Source organism: Lissotriton helveticus, chromosome 9, assembly GCF_964261635.1.
Source record: "Lissotriton helveticus chromosome 9, aLisHel1.1, whole genome shotgun sequence".
Classification (NCBI taxonomy): domain Eukaryota; kingdom Metazoa; phylum Chordata; class Amphibia; order Caudata; family Salamandridae; genus Lissotriton; species Lissotriton helveticus.
Window position 1 is genome coordinate 953,179,401 of NC_136070.1, and position 21,285 is coordinate 953,200,685.

The 21,285-nt window shown below is 40.5% G+C and overlaps 1 protein-coding gene across 1 annotated transcript in view; it reads right to left on the bottom strand.

Annotated features, from left to right (window-relative positions):
* The window catches only part of LOC144783082 (acylamino-acid-releasing enzyme-like), a 716,578-nt gene that overhangs the window by 490,127 nt on the left and 205,166 nt on the right, over nt 1-21,285 (bottom strand). Inside the window, exons 7-8 of the mRNA XM_078662245.1 lie at nt 4,920-5,092; nt 3,756-3,893 (exon numbers count right to left, since the gene is read on the bottom strand). Coding sequence (XP_078518371.1) covers nt 3,756-3,893; nt 4,920-5,092 — 311 coding nt within the window. The remainder of the gene's footprint in view (nt 1-3,755; nt 3,894-4,919; nt 5,093-21,285) is intronic.

Genomic DNA, 21,285 nt, shown 5'->3' on the forward strand with positions numbered 1-21,285 from the left:
ATTTACAAAACATCATTGTCCCAAACAGAACCAATATATAAGCAAAACATTTATTTTTTTCTCATTTTTTCAGTTCCATCAAGAAACACAATTCATAAAAAACATATATATATATGATTATATACAATACAAATAGTCAATTAAACATAACATGTAACTCTCACTCAGACTCACACATTCAAGCATTCTCTCAACCAATCACCACAAAATATACTGTAAAGCAAAAGTGCAGTAACATAATCACAAACCAGAAGGGTCTAAGACAAGGGATACAAACAAACAACAAAAAAGCGCCACCCTTATTAGCTTCTCTTATAATAATGTCATCATTAGTCATGAGTTGTTTTAAAACAACACGTTCAGAAGGTGTAAGGTGGTCTACATGTGGCATCAATTTATGATGGTTCATAGAGCTTCACATTTGTCTAGTTCGTTGTTAATAACCTTGTGAAATGCATTAATATTATTTCCACTCGAAAGCTGTGGCGTCCATTTGGATTTGGGCTAAGACCACTATCCATACTAAGACCTGTGCTATACTCAAGGTCCTGTAGAACCTTATACATAGCGATGGGATCTTGTTCACTTTCAGTAATAGACAGCTGTAATGTTGTGTCCCGAATATCATGTATGGATAAATCACCCACAATAACTTCAGAGGCACGTTGTTTATTGACAGGAATATTGGAAGCAAAAAACTTCTTCAATTTGAGGTTCCTGACAAATTTGTATAAATCGATTTTAACAGTAGTCATATCATAATAAGCAGTCGGGCAAAAACTCATCCCCTTGTTCAAAACAGAAATCATGTCATTTGAAAGGGATATACTTGACAGATTGATAACTTCAATTTCCTTTCCTACATTGCTTGGCCTTGCTCCACGAGCGTGTATTCACTCTCTCTCTTATTGCGGGATTTGCCTCTCCCCCTGCATCCTCTCTTGGTTTTCCTCGCATATCCTCTCTTTGTTTTATATTGTTCTCCTTGTCCCAATGCAAGTTTGTTGGACCTCTCGTAAAAAAATATTTCCCAGTGAAGTACTAGGTGCTGTTTCTATGTTCCCTTCCTCTCCTGTTACAGAGATGTTACTGGATGAAGCTGTACTAACAGCACTGAGTAAGGAAGCTCTACTCTCGCCGTGTTGTAAATCTTGCTTAACTATGTTATCAAATGTCTTGGCGAGAGAAAAGACTCTGCCAGTACGGTAATCAATTTCATCCCGTTTTAATTTAGAAGCTTTTTTATCTTTAATATCATCCTCAAACTTAGTTAGAATACCGTCTAAGATAGCATCGTTTTTCTTAGTAGCCTCTGAGAGCGTCATGTCTTCAATTTCTTTTTCAACAGTATCTGCCTCCTCTGCTGCCTGAGTAGCCTTTCTGTCTGAATTCTCAATAAGCTAATTCATTAGCCACATTGAATTCCCTGTGAGTTTCTTCTCCCTAAGGAGGAGTAAGTCCTCCTCTAAATCATCATAAGTGGGAAAGATGTTAGATCGAAGGCCCCGTGGGATTCTCTCAAGTCTGATGTATTCCTTGAGTGTGGCCCAGTCCCACCACTTAGCAACTTCTTTCTTTTTTAGTCGTTCTAATCTCATACATTTTGTTTTGAGACCCTCATTCGGCTTAAAAGTAGCCTGGTTACAGCCTTATTGACAGAAATACCAGCACATACATTTTTAAAAAGATCCTCAGCTACTTTGCTTCTTTCCATTCTAGAGCACATATTTAAGGATATTAAGCAATATGTATAAAACACAATCTTTAGCAACCCCAATATTAAACAGAACTAAACAAATGAGGCAGTAGGGGAAACATGAGCAGGAACGTGTAGAATATATCTTAATTCAAATTCAAAAAAACATAAGTGCTCAAGGCTAACATACAACCACTGGCCGACGTTGTGAATTTATATGTGCCTTTACTACATACATTTGTTGCTCAGGCTTCCAATTGTTAATTTGTGCTTTATGTGGACTTTTTCCTCATTTTACAACGTTGGGCAGTGGCTGTATGTTAGCCTTGATCATTTATGTTTTTTTAAAATTTGAATTAAGATATATTGTACACGTTCCTGCACATGTTTGCCCTACTGCCTCATTTGTTTAGGACAGTCCTTTAGGCCGAGACAGTCCTTTAAATAACTTGGGATCTGGGTCGCCCTCCTCCCCGACCTCGCTTGGTCACTCAACGTAACCCTGCTAGTGAAAAAGGTTTGTGCTGACCTCCTCAAATGGCACGAGCGGACTTTGAACCCCATGAGCAGAATAGCTCTGTTCAAAATTATGGTTCTGCCCAGATTCCTATACATGCTCCAGAACTCAGACCTCTCCCTCTCACGACCGTGGTTCCGAGAGATGGACAGCTTGGCCACCAAGTTCTTGTGGGGAGGTTGACGGCCTCGGTTGGCCCTCGCCCAGTGCCGGATCCCACCCTTTGATGGCGGACTGGGGATGACGAATCTGTATCTTTACTATTTAGCTACTCGGCTCCTCACTTTGCATGAATGGTTTAATGGGAGCTGGTCAGACGCAGCATACTGCTTGGAACTGCACACCCTGGTATAAGATTCAGAGGATGCTGTATGGGAACACCATTTCCCAAACTCTGCCTGAGGTCACGCATGGGGTGCTTTTTGGCCTGGCGGGCTTCTCTGCGCCATACCCGCTGGTTGGAGAAATTGGCCCAATATACCCCATTGTGCCGGGGCACATGGTTCCGGGAGGTCACCAACCTCTCTGGTTTTAAAGCATGGGATCTCATTGGGATTTCACCACTGGGGGATGTCTAGGGTGGGAACCACATACTCACCTTTCAAGATCTGCAGACCCGGTACTCCCTTCACACTTCCCAGTTTTATCATTACCTGCAGTTACGCCACGCTCTCCATTCTCATATCTCAGAAGGCACCTCCCTGACTGAATATAACCCACCCGAAGCTCATATCTTGACCGGTCACCAGGGGAAGGGGGGGATCTCCCGTATTTATCGCTCTCTTACCAACAACATCCCCAATACACTATTCCAACTCAGGGACAGATAGGAGGGGTGGCTCGGGTCCTTAGACGCCGCCGATTAGAGGGACACATTGATGGCTCCCAAAACAGTCACAGCCTCAGCAAGGCTCAGCCTAGTTCAAGTATATTAGCTCCACGCTGCCTATCTCACACCGCTGCGCCTCCACCGCGTTGGTTCCAGCCCGATGCTTCCTGACCCCGCTGCAACCACCCACAAGCCGATTTTTATCACATGGTATGGCTGGTGCGCTGCACAGGAACAACCCCTGTACAAGGCCAGAGGATGCTCGAAAAGGTTTCGCAGAATGTGGGGCAAATGGGTCGGGGTGATAGAGGATTGATACTTTCGCTAAACAATCGAGGACTGGGATAGGTGCAGCGATGTCTCTCCTTGCCTATCAACTCATGTATGCTGGTGTACTGCTATTTATGTTTGCTTTGCACTGATAACTGTACACAATGCTGTATTGTTCTCTCCTGTTGGTCTCTCACAAAATCAATAAAACTTGGTTATCAAAAAAAAAAATCTGATGGTAGTTGGAATCCATTTCCAAATTAAAACAATATACAAAAATACACTACTGAATTGATCAGTACAAAGGTGGAATAAAAAAATCAAACAAATCACAATACAAAGGCTCCCTTCTAATCTAGATAACATGCAAAATGTGCATCTTGTGGCAAGGGACACTTTAAACTACCAATAAGGTCTCATAGTGTGCTGCAATGTCTTCTTACCTGTCCAGGTGAGATGTGGTCAGGAATTCCTTCCAACACAGAGATGTTGCTGCTTTCAATCTCAAGAACACATAGCACAGGGACACTCTTACCTACCAGTCCCTCTCCCCAGTCTTCATAGAACACAAACTGGTCACCCTACAAGACAAGATGCAAAAATGTAAAATATTAGTTTACCCTTTACTTCTTCTACCACATGTTCACCACTGTGCAGTTCAATGACCGCACCCATGTGAATCATTATGTTTTTACTTATCTACTTTGTATTTATTGGACTGATATTGTCCAGTGGAGTAGAAGAACTCCAGAATCCTTACAACTGTTAACAAATGATGACTGATGCTGGTCACAGGGAGTGTGGCGGGGGAGGGCAAAGCCACTCAGTACCACTGGATTTCTCACTCATGTAGCGGAAACCGAATACAATACCTGCTTCAGTTTCACATCTCTCTCCTACGGTGTATCTTGACACAAACAGGTTGCTCAAATATGAATTCCTTACAGCATAGTATAGTCAGTCATCCTTATACATAGGTTTTATTCTTGCAGACTGGGCAATGGTTCTCTTGACATAATTAGTTATTTTAGCCACTAAAAGTCCAGAGACTATCCTGGCACACCCTTTCAATACTACCACCGTGGCCATAATGTTCGAGCTCCTTGAACCAAGGGTCTACCAGCAATGCATTTCCGCTTTCATCTTACTGCTGCTGGGAGATCCTCCTGGCACAATCTCATGTCCTAACATTTTCACCTGATTAATGCAAGACCAGCCTGGCACACCCAACACAATGCATGACACATGCTATTGTGGAACACCCTCTTAGAATAGCCTCTCTTTTATTGCAATAACACGATGGTGGGGATACCATGCTGGGACAATGTCATAAGTTATGAGTTCTTCAGCACTGCTTTGAGACCATCATGGCACACTGGTCCAGTTCTGTTATCTGCTTACTGTGCAAGACATTACTGGTAAGTCTCACATTTGCTACCACTCGGCCTTCTTGATGAGACACTCCTATGGCTCTCTTCGCAATATGCATTGAATCTGCACTTTACGCCGAGACGCTACAACTGGCACCACCTCTACAGGTACTGGTGCCTGCTGCCCTGCACTCCGCTGCAGCTTTGTTACGTTGATGGTTTCCCTGATTATACAACCTTGATGGGCTTGTCCTGCTTCTCAGACTTTAGCACATCATCCTCATCAGCAGCTGCAGTGTTCAGCTCAGTAGGCTTAGTTTGAAAGAATGATTCTGTTTTTCTGCGCTTCTTCTCCGCCACATAAAGCAGGTGTGTCTCCGAATACGACCAAGCCAAACAACCAAACTGTTCTGGTATCGGAAGAAAAAGAAGAAAATAAAATATCTGAACACCAAAGCACCCATAGCCTCTTTACAAAAGCAATTCCATTTTGTTTAATTTCTCACAATAAGCATCTTCATTACTTTCTTTAATTCATCCATCTCGGTTGTCACTGCCTGGCTACTAAACCTTAACTCATCTACCAGAAAGAACCTACACTTTTCCAACCAGCTTCTCCTCAATTTCAAGTTTATTTTAGTTTCTTGACAAGAACCCTAAAAACACCATACATAAATTAATAGGCAATAACATCACAATTAGAATGGCGTACAATCCTCTATTACGGACCAGAGATACAAAAAATGGACAATTCAGAGTTTAAACCCCCATTCACAATTTAACATTTTCTAAATAATTCTGGAGTAAGCCTTTTGTTGCTCAGTCTCACTAACTTCGGAGAGTCAAGTGCTCGAAGGAAGTCCCTGGTAAGACAGTTTGAGTGCACCAGTAGTGTTGCCAAAACACTACTTGTCACAGTTGAGGCCCAGTAAACACAGAAGGAAGAATACGATCTAAACAACTGATGCACACACGTAAGGAGGACCTGAATTTAGGAGTCAATGCTCCAACTAAGATATACGCTTCAAGGGTCTTTCTTCCTCCATCTAGTAGTTACGTAGGAGGCCTTTGCCATTTACTTTTTTCCCCGTCAACAGTAAATCACTGTCAGGATTAACCTGCCCATCCGTACAGCAGGCATGTAACGTTGTGACAGGCAAGCACCATTACTCTCATTAAATATCATATCCCAAGGACAGGTTTTGCCTTCCTTCACCTGGACAAAGTGCGTCTCTTGTATGAGAATGACAGAAGGACCATACTTTCGCAAGCTAAAAAAGAATACATCCTTCTTCCATCTATTATTGAATTCAGTCTCATTATGGCAGAATATAATAAAGTCCATTCCCCTATCGGTGCACAGTCAAAATATTGATTCCATATTATCTACTTACATTAATATCGAGTTTAAAATATCGAAGGTGAAGAATATCGTTGGACAGAATATCGACCCTAAGGTAAGTAAGATCGATCTTTTTTATATCGATGTAAGTAATATCGAAGTTAGTAATATCGATATCCATTATATCGATGTTACTAATTTCGATGTTACTCATATCGATATTTGTTTGTTGTTATGTATGTTATGTATTTTATTATGTATTTTATATGTATGTGTTATATGTTTTTTTTAAAGTATTTTATTTGTTTTAAATTATATGTGTACTATTTTTTGTATATTAAAAATGTTATTTTTAATTTTTATGTTTTAGTATTGGAGCGGGTTGTGGGTTTATAGGGGAATAGGGTGGGAAGTCAATTAATTATAGTAAATTATTTATTAATTTTTAGTAATAGTAATTTAATTTTAATTAATTTTTGCGTTTAAGTTCTGTAGCGGGTTGTGGGTTTATAGGGGAATAGGGTGGGAAGTCATTTATTTGTAATTAAGTAATTATTTATTTTTTATTGGTATTGATAATTTTTTTATTTCTAATTAATTATTAATTGGTAAATAATTATTTTAATTGCTAATTAATTTTTTTAACTGGTAATTAAGATTTTAATTGGTAATTACATTTTGTAATGTGCAATTAATTTATTTAATTGGTAATTCATTTTTTTAATTGGAAATCACATTTTTAATTGGCAATTATTTTTTTTAATTGTTAATTAATTTTTTACAATTGGTAATCGATCTTTTTAATTGTTAATTACTTTTTATTAATTTGAATTTTATTTTATTAATGGGTAATTAATTTTTCGTAAAAAATGTTTTTTATTTAAAAATAAATGTATTGTTTACCATTTTTTAATTGTTAATCAATTTTTAATTATCAATATGTTTTTTGTTTTGAAAAATATTTTAGTGTTCAATATTTATTATTTGGTAATTTATATTTATTAATTCATTATTGGTATTTAATGTTAATTTAGTGTTAATAATTCAATTTTAAATATGTTTTTAGTCATTATAAATGGGTATTTGCAAATGATGTAGAGTAATTTAAAAATTAAATTTTTAAATATTTTATTTACAACAATTATTTATAAGTATTTTATATTTAACTTCTACACTATCCAATGCTTTCCCTACTGTTGCACTCTCTGGAGTGGGAATAGTAATTTTTACCCCTACGCTATCCAACGCTTTCCCTACTGTTGCACTCTGGAGTTGGAACAGTAATTTTTACCCCTACGCTACCCAACGTTTTCCCTCCTGTTGCACTCTCTGGAGTGGGAATAGTAATTTTTACCCCTACGCTATCCAATGCTTTCCCTACTGTTGCACTCTCTGGAGTTGGAATAGTAATTTTTACCCCTACGCTATCCAACGCTTTCCCTACTGTTGCACTCTCTGGAGTTGCAATAGTAATTTTTACCCCTACGCTGTCCAATGTTTTCCCTACTGTTGCACTCTCTGGAGTTGGAATAGTAATTTTTACCTCTACGCTATCCAACGTTTTCCCTACTGTTGCACTCTCTGGAGTGGGAATAGTAATTTTTACCCCTACGCTATCCAACGCTTTCCCTACTGTTGCACTCTCTGGAGTTGGAACAGTAGTTTTTACCCCTACGCTATCCAACGCTTTCCCTACTGTTGCACTCTCTGGAGTTGGAATAGTAATTTTCACTCCAACGCTATCCAATGTTTTCCCTACTGTTGCACTCTCTGGAGTTGTAATAGTATTTTTTACCTCTACGCTATACAATGGTTTCTCTACTGTTGCGCTCTCTGGAGTGGGAATGGTAATTTTAAGTTCTATGCTATCCAACATTTTTATTACTGTATTTTTTTAAATTATGGATTTTGAATAGTATTTTTATTTATTTAGTTATTTAATTTTTTTGTATAAATTTAGGTAATGTAGTATATAATTAATTTGAAAAATATTAAAGGTATATTTAATTTTTCTAATTTATTAAACGTAATTCTTTACTTTTTATTTATGTTTTTGTTTTATGTTTGTAAATGTATTTGTAATTTATATTTTTTATTAATTTATAAATTATTAAAATAATTATTACAACTTATTAAGTATGTATATATTATATATTTTATGTATATGTTTAATTAATGTAGTATTATTATATGTAATATTTATTAATTTTAAACATGATTAGATATTTTTAATTATGTTTATTTTATTTATTAGTGTTATTTACTTTATTTTACATTTATATTTTTACAGAAAAAAATTCTATTTTTAACATCGATATTTTTAACATCTCTATTTTTTTTTCGATATTTTTGTACTTACCATGTTGTAGATAGGATGTCCATATTCTTGACTTCGATATTTCTGCATCGATATTCCTGTAGGTCGATATTTTGCAGGTCGATATTTTGACAGTGATTCCCCGTATCATCCTTTCGTTTTTTTATCGCACCAATTTCTCTACTTGGTCCAGCTAGTAATCCCAAACCATACTCATCCACTGTATCTAAGCAAATTGTTCCTCCTGCAGTGACTTTCCCCTCCACCTCTCCACCCCCCCAACCATCCCTGGCTCCCTCACCCCCAACTCGAGCAGCCTCCCTCCACTCAACCCCTCAGCCCCTGGAAGCCAGGAACAGGACTATTGAGGATCCAACTTTGGATGTCAGGGGCGATTATAATTCCCACCCCAAGAGATCACTTAGGATATTTTACTTGGATTCTGTCCTGGATAGTGATTGTTTACATTTTGCCCCGCTATTAACCAAAATCCATTTTATCTTCACCATTTGTACTTTCCTAGGTCGAGTGGATATCACTATTAAAAATTTCAATCCGTTCTCTTATATTATTTCTCTTTTCACCATTGATATGGGGTAATAAATCTCCCAGGGTTAGTTTAAAAATACTCCAAATGCCTAAGACGGGGCGGTTTGGCACGCTTCTGTCTCAGGACCGATTACTCTGCGTCCATTGCCGTACAGTTACGCCGCTTTTCTATACAGTGGTCTTAGTTTGATAACTTTTAACATTTCATTTGTGTTGACCGCTGTAGTATAGCCAGTTTGTTGTGAGCCATTACTGAACCCAAAATACGGAAGAAAGTGAGGTATACGACCTTGTGGAACATTATTGCTTTGAAGCGACAATTTGTTTGTGAATTTAAAATGCCAGTGATCCTCCTCCAAACCCCCCTGGCATGCAGTTCCCATCTGTAGGAGGGTGGATGCCTGACTATGTTTACCCCAGATTTTTTGCCTTGTGTTTAGCTGGTTTTCGACATAGTTGGCCTGGGACCCTGCTAATCAAGGCCCCAGGCTATCTGCTCTCTCTGTAAAATGGACTCCATGTACCCTAGGTGCATAACTAATTAGGATTGGATCACCTTATGAGCCCCTGTACAGTGTACTATAGGTACCTAGGGCATAGGTGTATCACAGGCCTACCCAGGGCTGCAGCATATCTTTTGCCACCCCTGGCTGGCTATCCAAACTGACACAACTGGCTGATCACTCAGCTGGGGCAAGGTCGTGTAATCACCCCTTGCTTAGATATAGTGTACCTATATCTAAACCTATATCTGGCACATATACACCTAGCAGTCACTCCTATGGCAGGCCTTAACAATCCTGGAGGCAGAGTGCTTGGTTTTATGTGAGATGGTGCTCTAGCATGAGCTGAGCCTGTCTGCAGCTTTCGGAACCATGTCCTTATAGCTGTTCTGGGATATTGCCATACCATATACTCTTAAGTGCATTATAATCCTCGTGGTTATTGCTAACTTTGGTTTGGCTTTATCAAAACATGTCATGTAAGGTGTCATACACTTTGGAATACTACCCCCTCACCAGTTCTGGCGACGGGGGTAGCATTCCACCCTTCTAGAGGGAGAAGACATGTTACTTTACTTAAACGCGGTTAAATCTAACCAGAGCCTCAGCATCACAAAATGGATGCTGCTGCCACAGACACAAGTCTGGCCTCCTGCTGCTGACCCAAACTCCGGCAGGGGAGGCCTGGACAAATGGTATCCTGTCACAGGGAGGTGTTACACCACCCCAGACAGGAGATAGTGGATTGAGGCAGGCAGGGCGAGTGAAACTAGACACTGCCTGGGGTGCACAAGGCTCCCATGCATAGTCCAGTTCAAACCGGTGCTGGGGCACTCCAGCCCCAGCTCTGGCGCGAAACTGGACAATGGGAAAGGGGTGTAACCACCCCCTTCCTGGGTCCCACCCATAGGAGGGACCTAGCAGGTAATCCAGCCCCTTGATTTGGAATAAAGGTAGGTGCTGTGTCCATAGACTTTAGATAATCCTGACTGAAACTTTGAAACAAAACTCTGGACCCTTCGACATCCCACTCGACATGGAAGATTGAAGAATCTCCCTTGTGGTCAAGGAGTGACCACCCTGTGCAAACAGGCACCATCCAGCGCCCAACAGTTTGCTTTGTTGCAGCTCCCGCCGGAGCTCGAGCAACAGAGATCAACAAGAACCAGATTCCCAGACATCCAACAGCCCGATCCACACCCACAGCAAAGCTGAGAACCGTGGAGGTGACGTGAGACGTGGGACCGGCCATCTTGAAAAGACTGCGTAGTGCTGACCGTGCAGCTCCCAAGGCACCCTCGAAGCTGTGCATTGGGGTCTAAGAAGCCCCAGCCCCGAGCAGCTTGTGCACCGAAGATCACCCCTCCACACTCACCGAGTGATGCGTGGGGCCCTTTTGCATTTTCCTGCTTGGCGCGTCTGTCAAGTCACTTGCCCATTGGCTAGTGGCCTCTATGACGACGAATCTTTGAAACTACTCTGCTAGTCTGGTTGCCCCAGACTGGCCCTCGCTCCCCTAAAAAGGAGCCACTGCTCTGACCTTGCTGGTCCGAGTAAGAAGCGATCTTCAGATCCTGCGTGGTTTGCTTTTGCCAAGGCCTGTTGACTCCAATCCGGAAGCCGACACCGCCGACAGCGAGAGCCTTTGTGGGTATGTCCGTGGTCCACTCCTGGTCATCGTTGATGCCCCCGAGTCCACGTGGCAGCGGAGACAAGCTTCACGACAACCACCTGATTGTGCCCGACATCGCCTGGTTCCCTCCTGGTTCCATCCTGGTCACTGGCTTGTGACCCAGACTCTGTCCCCTCTGCTTTCAGGTACTCTACATCTTTGATCCACCCTTGGATCCAACCGGACTCTTCTCTCCTGGCCGCCTGCAGCATCTTCATCTCCAGGCTCCATAGAACTCCACGACGAAACCCGACACACTTTGGCACCTATGCACCCGCTTCCTGTGGGTGAGGTAACGATCAAACACCGGTGCTCCTGTAGTGGTTTACACCTCTAGTGTCCTAGTTTAAAGTGGCTTAATTCAATTCCAGTCGGAAGACTTCCAAAACAGTAACTTTGTAACTTTTACGCACCATTGACTTTGCATTGGTGCATGCGTGTGCTTATAGAGCTGCACCCGAATCCCGCGGGCTACTCCCGTCCTAACCACAGTTAGTCCAGTGTAGTCCCAGCGATTCCCAAGGCCCTAGGCCTTACCATTGTTCGTAAAGCGGTTCTAATACCACTTATTTGGTATATGGTTTGAGTAATTGTGCAACTTGTGTATGTTTAACTGTGCTTTTGTTTAAACGCTTGTGCCTCTGGACTCATAAAGAGTACAGAGGATTATTCTAGTAATAAATACATATGGTTTTATAATACATAACTTGTGTGGTGTCCTTTCATTTGATATTACAGGTTTGCATATGGTAAAACAGCTGGCTTCACATGCCCTCTTGAGTTAAGCCTAAGACTGCTTAGTCCATGCTACCCCTAGGTTAGCTTGTCTATAAGGTTGACTTTACAACCACCACCATAGGGGTTGTTTGGACTGATACAAGGTGCTCACTAGAATAGTGAACATCATACATCAGGCCAACTTCTTACACCATCTCACTCCCTGTCTTTCGCCATCAGCTATTATGAAGTGGGCATAGATTCATATTTTTAAGATTGGAGACTTTTTGTATCTGGATAGAGTTAGGTTGGTAAGGGTATTCAGAGTGGGACTGTAGCCCTCAGAATTTTCAAAACCGATTGCTCTGATAGTATGGTGGTTGCGCTTGCCAAATTTTTAAAGTGGATGTGGTTGATACGAAGGGACAAGCTGGAAGTATTGCAGCCTCCATAAATATAATCTGGTATTCATGCAGGAAAACATATGGTATCAATTTTAATGATTTTTATCAAACACAGTATTTATTTTTTTAATCGGTCGTGTTGGAACACCCTATATGTGGATAATATTAATTGGATGATTAAATGGTGTATTCCCCTGTAAATATCTAAAATGGATGTAATAATGATGAAATGTTGATTTTAATATGTTTATGTATGTCTTTCATGACTAAAAGTCGAAATAAAGACTTATTTGAATTTGAATTTGAGTTAGGTTGGTGGCACAGATTTGCTCCGGTAATACCATACAGAAAGCTTCCTCTAGCTTCTCTTATAGACAGATGGTCTTGGCTCTTAATAGTCTCTTTCTATATGAGGTTTACGGGTCGTCTGGGTTGGCTGGTACACTTTTTAGCCCTGAAAAAGAGAATGATTCTCAGAGTTTTTGGTATAGGGAACTTCGGCCTGACGGTTCTTTATTTTCCTCAAATATTCGGGCAAAATGGCAGAGGCATACACAGATAGAGATAAGTACTGGATTCTCGTTGCTGCAGGGGGCAAACGTTTACAGAGTGATGTTTTTTAATGCTTGGATGCTCTATTACACCCCAGAAAGGCTTAAGAAAATGTTCCGCACATCTGATGAAAAATACCCTAGACGTAAGGGAGTGGGAGATTGGGGAAATAGGTTTATGACTTGTAAAGCCATCTCCAAATTTTGGTCACAGATTTTTTTTAGCACATTTCATTCAAGGTTGGATGCGACAGAATGCTTGTATTTTTCCCGTATGAGTAACATACAACGCTAAAAAAAAAGATCTGGGGGTCAGCCTTTGAGGAAGAGGAGGCTCAGGAGAATTGACAGACTCTGCTTAACATTTTAGAAGTATTTTTAATGGTATGCTTGGTTCTTGCACTGTCACTTTATTCTACAGCCAGCATGTAGCTAGCAATTCTCTACCTGGATCGTGATAGTACTGTATTAGCACTCTCTCTTTTTGCTTAGACACCTGGTCTGATGAAAAGGGATGTTGTAATTTGGCAGTTTTTTTGCACTGTCACTTTACATTGTTAGCCATTTGGCGTATGCTAGCTCTTTCCCGCACGGTTGCCTCATGACTTCTAACGTGAACCTGACCATTCATAGTTGGACTGTATTCTGCATTTTATTACGTTGTTTATTTCTTTCGTTTAGTTTCCAGTCTTCAGCACTGAATGCAGAGGCAATATGTTTAGTTATGCACTGTCACTTTATTGATCACTGGATACATCCCAGTGCTGTTGTTACATGGCCACCCTATTGTGTTGCACACTTTGCGCTTTCATCTCCCGCTAGGAGAGATTGGGGAAATGTGTACTGTATTCGTATTGCAATGTTTATGAATTCATCTGAAATGATCAATATTGCTCTATGACGAGATGTGGACTCAAGTGAATTCCAAGCTATAAGTAAATATAAAGAATACAATAAGATGGGTTTTGGGCCCCAATGCTGGAGCTGGGTGAGGCAACTGTACACGACTCCCAGGGAAAGGGTGCAGAGTGGTGGACTAGTGTTAGGAGAATGGGAGGCGAGATGGGGTATACGTCAGTGCTGCCCACTGTCCCCTCTCCTCTTTACTCTGGCGCTGGAGCCTTTGGCAGTGAGGCTTTGAAGTGAGATGGTGGGGCTTCAGTATCAGGGTGGGGAACTCCACACATCTTATCTCCCTATATGGAGACACTGTTTATTTTAACTACAACAGCCCACTGATGCTGTGCTACTGCTGCTGGTGCAGTTGGATGATTTTGGGGTGGTGGCATGATTGAGGATCAATAGGCGTCAATTGCTACTTTTCCCATTGGGGGCGCTCAGTGAGACTCCGGAAAGGGCTCTGGTTCCGATGGGAAACTAAGACATTCCAATACCTTGGAGTTATGGTGGGACACTCACTGGACAGTCAGCATCAGTACAGAATTAACACGTTGGTAAGCGGACTGACCAAAATCTGTGTGATTTTGGAACTAGCTGCCGCTGTCTCTGGCAGACAGAATTGCAGTGGCAAAAATGGTGTTCCTCCCCAGGTGGGTCTATATCGTTCAGGATGTACTGTACACCCTGCCATGCAGCCTTTTTATAACTCTTGACAGACTCATGACTTCCCTAGTATGGGCTGAGAAGATAAGCAGGGTGGCGCTACCACTCCTCAAGCGGGACATCCTGAAGGGAGGCATGGGCCCCCTGGACCTGGAACTTTATTATTATGCCTCTAAACTACAGCATGTGACACACCGAAAAGCAGGGGAAACAATTAGGAGAAAAGACTATTGTGAGGCACTTATGGCCCACATTCATTATTGGCCCTGCTTATGCAAGGATCATGGGTGCTGAGTGATGTGCTCTACCTGATAAGACAGTTCGCAGAGGTTGGGGAGAGAGTGGTGACCAGAGTCTTGAAGAGGCCGCCCTTTGCTAGGGACCTCATAATTTAGATGTGGCGGACCTTTAGCCTTATTAGAAAAGACATGTCGTGGGGGGGGCGTGGCTTGCGCCCGGCGAAGATGGCGGCAGTTTCGTGACTCTCCTGGGCTGACGGGAGTGAGGACGAACCAGCGCGAAATTCTCAATCTATGCACCGACCTCAAAATGGAGTATGAGGTGTGCGTACTCTGTGAGAACTCAAGCGGATACATTTTGAGCCTCATTCCGCTCTGTAATTAACCCAACCTCCCGAGTGAGCAGTGGCGCGGCTCTGCGGAGGTTGCGCTCGCCATTTTGTGATGCAGCTGACGGAGTTTTCTCAAATGCGCCTCTTCTACTATTGCGCCTGCTGCTTCCTCACGGAATGACTTCAAGACACATTTAAGGTATTTAACCTCAGCTTTAAAACAACACCAGGGCCTGTGGAAACCTCGCTCTCTATTGCAAAGTGCATTTTAGCTCAGCTGAGCCTCTGCTTGTCATTTTGTTTCACGCTCTCTTTTGCCGCCGACGGAGCCCATCTCCAATGCGGTACTTCTTTTAACTCCTGCATGCCATTAATTGGAGTTTACTAATTTGGAGCCAGATTACAACTGTGCCTTCTACAATATTTGTTCGGCAGTGAATCCAGTGGCTGTAATTGTTTAATGTTCACAGACGCAGCTGAATACAATGTGGTGCCTGCAGTGTCACAAATATTGTTTGTTCCATGGATGGATTGTGCTATTTCCAAAGCTATTAAGGGCATTAACTAGTGCAACAATTTGAAGGCTTGCAAAAATCTTTGGTCTGAAAACCAGGATTCATTGTAACTTTGAGGAGATTTTGTCCGCCATTTTGTTTTCTGGTTCTCATTTAATGTCGACAGAGCCTTTTTTTTTCCTCATGATACTTTTCTGCCCTTCTCACAGCACAAATATACACTGGCTATTTGAAGCTACTGCAAGTTACGACCTTTGCAATGTATGTCTGGTCTCGCCCCCAGCCTTTCTAACTTTTGTGGTACTTTATCTCTGAACCTGCCATAACGCAATGTATGTACTTTTGTGTAAATTATATTCTGCTTTAGTTCTGCAGTCAGTCAGTGTTAATGCTTAATGAATACCTATTTACTTAATTGTTGATTGCTTTTTATTCACGCAGTGCATGTTTCATCTGTATAACAAATATATTAGCTTCTGAGAGTGTTTTTTCTTAGTACAGCACTAGCCTTTTATAGACCCTATTTCACCACTTAACTGATAAATATGCATTTTATTCTCTTTTCCTATTTTTTTCTTTCTTCTTGACTTAATACCAATAATACAAATGTAACGACGCAGTACTTTTTATAGTCATATACGCTTTGTATACTTACTTGCATACTTCTGTGCTCTCATTATACTAGGTGTATAACTTCAGTTTTATGCAAAATAAGAAGCCTGCTATTGTTGATCCTTTATCTTGGTCCTCACTTCTCTGTATTTATGGGAAGACAACTTAAAGGTTTACCTCAGCCTAAGCCTTTACCTTGTAGATTTCTACTTCAAACTAGTTCACGCTACCAATGTTTAGACATGGATGACTCAACCAGCACCTCACCTAAAAGACTATCGACACCAGCGACTACCTTATCCTCTAATATATAACCAAAGCATCTACTAAGAGTTTGAAAAAAGATCCTCCTTCTCCTCTGAAACAAACCTCTTCGGTCACAATGGACTTGCTGTTAGAAGAAATTTGGGCTCTACGCCCATTTGTTGAGGAGACTAATGCAAAGCTTAAGGTTCTCTCTGATAAACGGTCAAGTGTGGAAGAACGTGTCACTACTTTGGAGAAGAATGTTGATTCCTTATCCTCTTTCACATCGAAAGTGTAATCCTTATGTTCCCAAGTACTGTTGTTGCACAAGCAAATAGAAAATGTAGAAAAAAGAAATAGAAGGAATAATCACCGTATTTATGGATTACCTGAAGGAACAGAAGGCTCAGGCTCAATTACCTTATTCAAAACTTTTCTTCCAAAACTCCTCAAATTACCGGAAAGCACCGTTCTGAATATCTAAAGAGCTCACCGATTAGGTCCAACGACGCATATGGCATCCTCCTCTTCAGTAAGAAAACCAAGGGGAGTGATCTTATGCTTTCTTGAGTACACTGACTTGTTAAAGGTTCTGTCTCCAGCTAGAGCACTAAATAGAATCAATTGGTCAGGTAATTCCTTATTTTTTACTCAAGATTATACTAAACCAAGGCAGATCGTCGTAAGGAGTTCCTATCACTAAGACCTCAATTACGCTCGATAGGGGCATGCTTTGGCCTCTTTCACCCCTGCCTATTTAAAGTGACCATCAATAACAAGACCAGTACCTTTGAGGATCCAATACAACTAAAAAGTTTCCTTTACTCCTATCAGGCTGATCCAATGGATACCGCTTCTTCATCACACTTCAAATAGACATTTTGGATTCTATTTTCCTCACAAGCCTTAACTTTAGTTATGACTTAATTATAGACTATTAAGGTTTATGCAATGCAATGACCTTTGTTCCTATTGTTTTCAGCATATATTTGATATTTTTTCAACTCGTACCACAGGTTGTTCCAGCGTTTTCATCCTTTCCCTATGTTTTTACAGTCCGCTGCTTGTGTTCTCCTCTCCGCCCTCCCTCATGGGTCTCGAACATGTCTTTGTTCACTGTGGCCTTCCATCCCTCCACCCTTCGTATGTTTTGGATTAGTTGTAAGTATTTTGTCTTCATTATTCTCTTTTTCTCTAGCATTAGCTTTTTCTCTCCACATCTTTCTCATCTATCTCTTTTCTCTTCGTCTCTATTTATCACAGCATTTTTTCACACCCTTCATTATCCTCCTGTTTTTTCAATTTTGTCTAACTGCTACATTTTCTTTTCCACCTTCCTCTCTTCTTCATTTCCATCATCTCCTTTTAAGTATAATTGTTTTTTTGTTATATATATTTCTACTTGTTCAAAGTTCTGCTTTCTTTTGTATGCATCATATTATTACAGTTTTATTCTATGCCTTTAAAAATTGTTTCGTGGAATGTCAGGGGTTTGTACTCACCTATTAAGAGACAGAGAGTTTTAACTCATTTGGCTAAATTGGGAACGGATATTGCATGTATACAGGAGTCTCATCTATCAGTTGAAGAATCTGCAAAACTGAAAAGGGGTTGGGTAAATGAAGTTTTTTTCTCCCCAGGTGATGGTAAACGTAATGGTGTCCTTATTCTCTTTCGTAAATCCCTCCCGATTAAGGTAATATATCCCATTGTGCTGATCAAGCAGGTAGATGGATATTTGTTAAATTTCTGGCAGATAATGTCCCACTCTCTTTATACAACATATACGCACCCACAGCAGGTGATCCATCTTTTTGGATATCCTTGTCATTACAAATCACACAATGTTACGACGATAACTTTATCCTTTCAGGAGATTGCAACAAAGTTTTCGATCCCTTTACTGATCGAAATTCTTTATCTTCCTTCGTTCCCCACAAGTATCACAAATTATTCACACAAATCATCAAACAACATAAGCTTACAGATGCCTGGAGACTCTGTAATCCCACATTGAGAGAGTACTCCTTCTATTCCCCGGTGCATCATACCCAATCACGATTAGATTATTTTGTCATATCTCACAATCTCTCGCAGTCACTTGTGACAGCAGATATTGGCTCTATTTTAATATTGAACCATGCTCCCGTCAATATTCACCTTGATGTTTTGCGTAAACCCAAACTAACCCGTAAGTGGCGCTTTAATAACACCTTGTTTTTAGATCCAATATTTACATCATCTTTTACCTTTTTTTTAATGAATATTTTCTTTTTAATCAAATAGGTAACACACCTATTTATGTAGTCTGGGACGCCTTTACGGCTTCAGCTAGAGATTTTATTATTAGGTTTATCTCAAACAAACGTCAAAAGGCACAACACGTAACTAACGCACTGCTAACCAGAATTAAGGTATCGGAACACTCCTATTATTCCTCCAAATCCAAAGACTGCTTATCCGATCTTCTCAAAGCCAAATTTCAATTTAATCAGGACACAACTAACAATGCATCCAATTATTTGTTAAAATCTAGTGCTACGTATTATGGTGGTCAGAATAAAGCCAGGATATTATTAGCTAATTATTTAAAGGTCAAACAAAACAAGCTTAATATTGAATCTATTTTTAGTCAAGACCATCAATTAAAATCTAAAGACGAAGATATCCTCAATGAGTTCCTCCAATTTTATAAATCACTTTATGCATCGGAAACCTTGTCCTCTGACCATAACATATCTCAATTTCTTTCTCGCATACAATGTAACCCCAGTACTAATTCAGACCTCTCGCTCTTAGAAGCTGATTAATAGCAGAAAGAACTTCTAGCTGCCTTGAAAAGGCTCAAGAAAGACAAGGCCCCAGGCCCTGACGGGTTCACTGTGGAGTTTTTTACTCACTTTGCACATCTACTTCTTCCTAAATTACATACTCTCATATCTGCTTTTCTGCAGTCTGGTAAATCTTCTGGCTCTTTTTCAGATGCTCTCATCTGTCTTATACCTAAAGAGGGCAAAAATCCACAATACTGTAAGAACTATCAACCTATTTCTTTGGTCAATATTGACTATAAAATATTTTCAAAAGCTTTAGCTTTACGTTTGGAATCTCAGTTGCCTGACTTGTTAGGCACAGAACAATTCGGCTTTGTTAAAGGTCGCCTCATCATAGACAATGCCCGCTTATTTTTTTATATTTTGTCTAAAGCCTCACATATCTCCCATCCCCTGGCAGCCATAGCCTTGGATACAGAAAAAGCATTCGACAGAGATGAGTGGCCTTATCTTTTTCGTGTACTTCATAGGTATGGTTTTGGCCCAAAGATCACTGCTTTAATATCTATTCTGGATTCCAATCCTAGGGCAGCTGTATCAGCAAATGGTGACATTTCTTCTTACTTTCACCTCGGTAGAGGTGTCGGGCAAGGATGTCCACTTTCTCCTTTTCTTTTTAATCTTGCCTTGGAACCTTTTTTGTGAAGGATTCGTCAAAATGACAATATTCATGGTTTTACTTTTAAAGACACCACTGTTAAAATGGCTGCCTATGCTGACGATGTTCTTTTCTTTTTATTACATCCTCATATCTCTCTTCCTGCTTTTTTAGAAGAAGTGCATTGCTTTGCATCTGTCTCTGGATATAAATTAAATAAGGATAAATGTGAGATTCTGCCTCTCACCAAATACACTCTCAGTGCTGATTTCGCTACCTCAGGTTTTACATGGAGTCCCCAATACATTAAGTACTTAGGTTTACACTTTACTCCAACCATTTCAGGGACGATATCCCGTTCTCTGGAAAACTGCATACAAAGATTGTCATCTTTAACAATAAATTGGCATCCCCTTTATTTGTCTTGGTGGGGTCGTTTAGACACCATTAAGATGATGCTTTCACCCATAGTCTTATATACAGTTTCTACTATCCCACTGTTCATCTCCTCAAAATATTTTAAGAAACTTACTTCCATTTTATCTTCTTTTTTATGGAGTAACAAAAAATCACGCATGTCTGTCTTAAAACTGATTCGTCCAAAATCAGAGGGTGGGGTAAACTTTCCTGACTTCCCCACCTATCACAAATCCTTCTTTTTACACCAAGCGTCAAAATGGCTTTCTGACCCTTCCAAGAGTTGTCCTAAGTCGGCTACGCTTGAAAAATCCTTCCTTTCACCATTCTCATTTCAGGAGTATCTTTCATTTTCACGTAAACCGCAGTCTGTTTCTACCCCTATACCCAAACATACTTCCAAGATAATACCGCCTGTTATCCTTACCTCATTCCTTAACTCTTCTATATGGCATAACAAAAATATTTTGATCAATAACAAACCTTTCTTTTGGAAGTCCTGGAGGCAGCGAGGCCTAATTTGGGTTCATCAACTTTATGATCAAGACCACATTATGTCTTTTGAACAGGTTAGCACTTTGTTTACCCTGTCTCCACTCTTCAAGTCCAAATACTCTCTTTTATTGGAAGCTATTCAAACTGCTCACGCACAATTTAGATCATTTCAGCCAACTACTTCACATGAGCTTATTCATGCGGATACGTTAAGAACCCTTGTTATTAATGAATCTAAGGCATCCACGATTTATGCATTTTTACATACTTCATCCCGCCCGAGAGACAAAACCAAGGTAGAAATGTTGTGGGAAAGCGATATAGGGACCTCCTGGTCGATAGACGTTTGGGGTAAAGTCTGGCTTAAAATTCGTAAATCCTCTAGGGCAGCAAACACCACACAGACGCTCTTTTTACTATATAACAGACTCTTACTTTCTCCACTTACTCTCAGTGCGAGATACTCATCTTCCAGATCGTTGTTGGTCCTGCTCGTTACCACATGCTGACTTATCACATGCTCGTCGTAAGCAAATTTGTTGAGAACTTTTGGGGAAAGGAGTGGTCTCAAATCAATTCCTTTTTTAATTCCAATCACCCTCTTTCTCCCTCACACATCTTTTTAGGTAGTCTGTCCCCTATTTGGGAAAATTTTGAGTCCAATATTAAGATAATAGACTTGTTGTTGGCAGTGGCC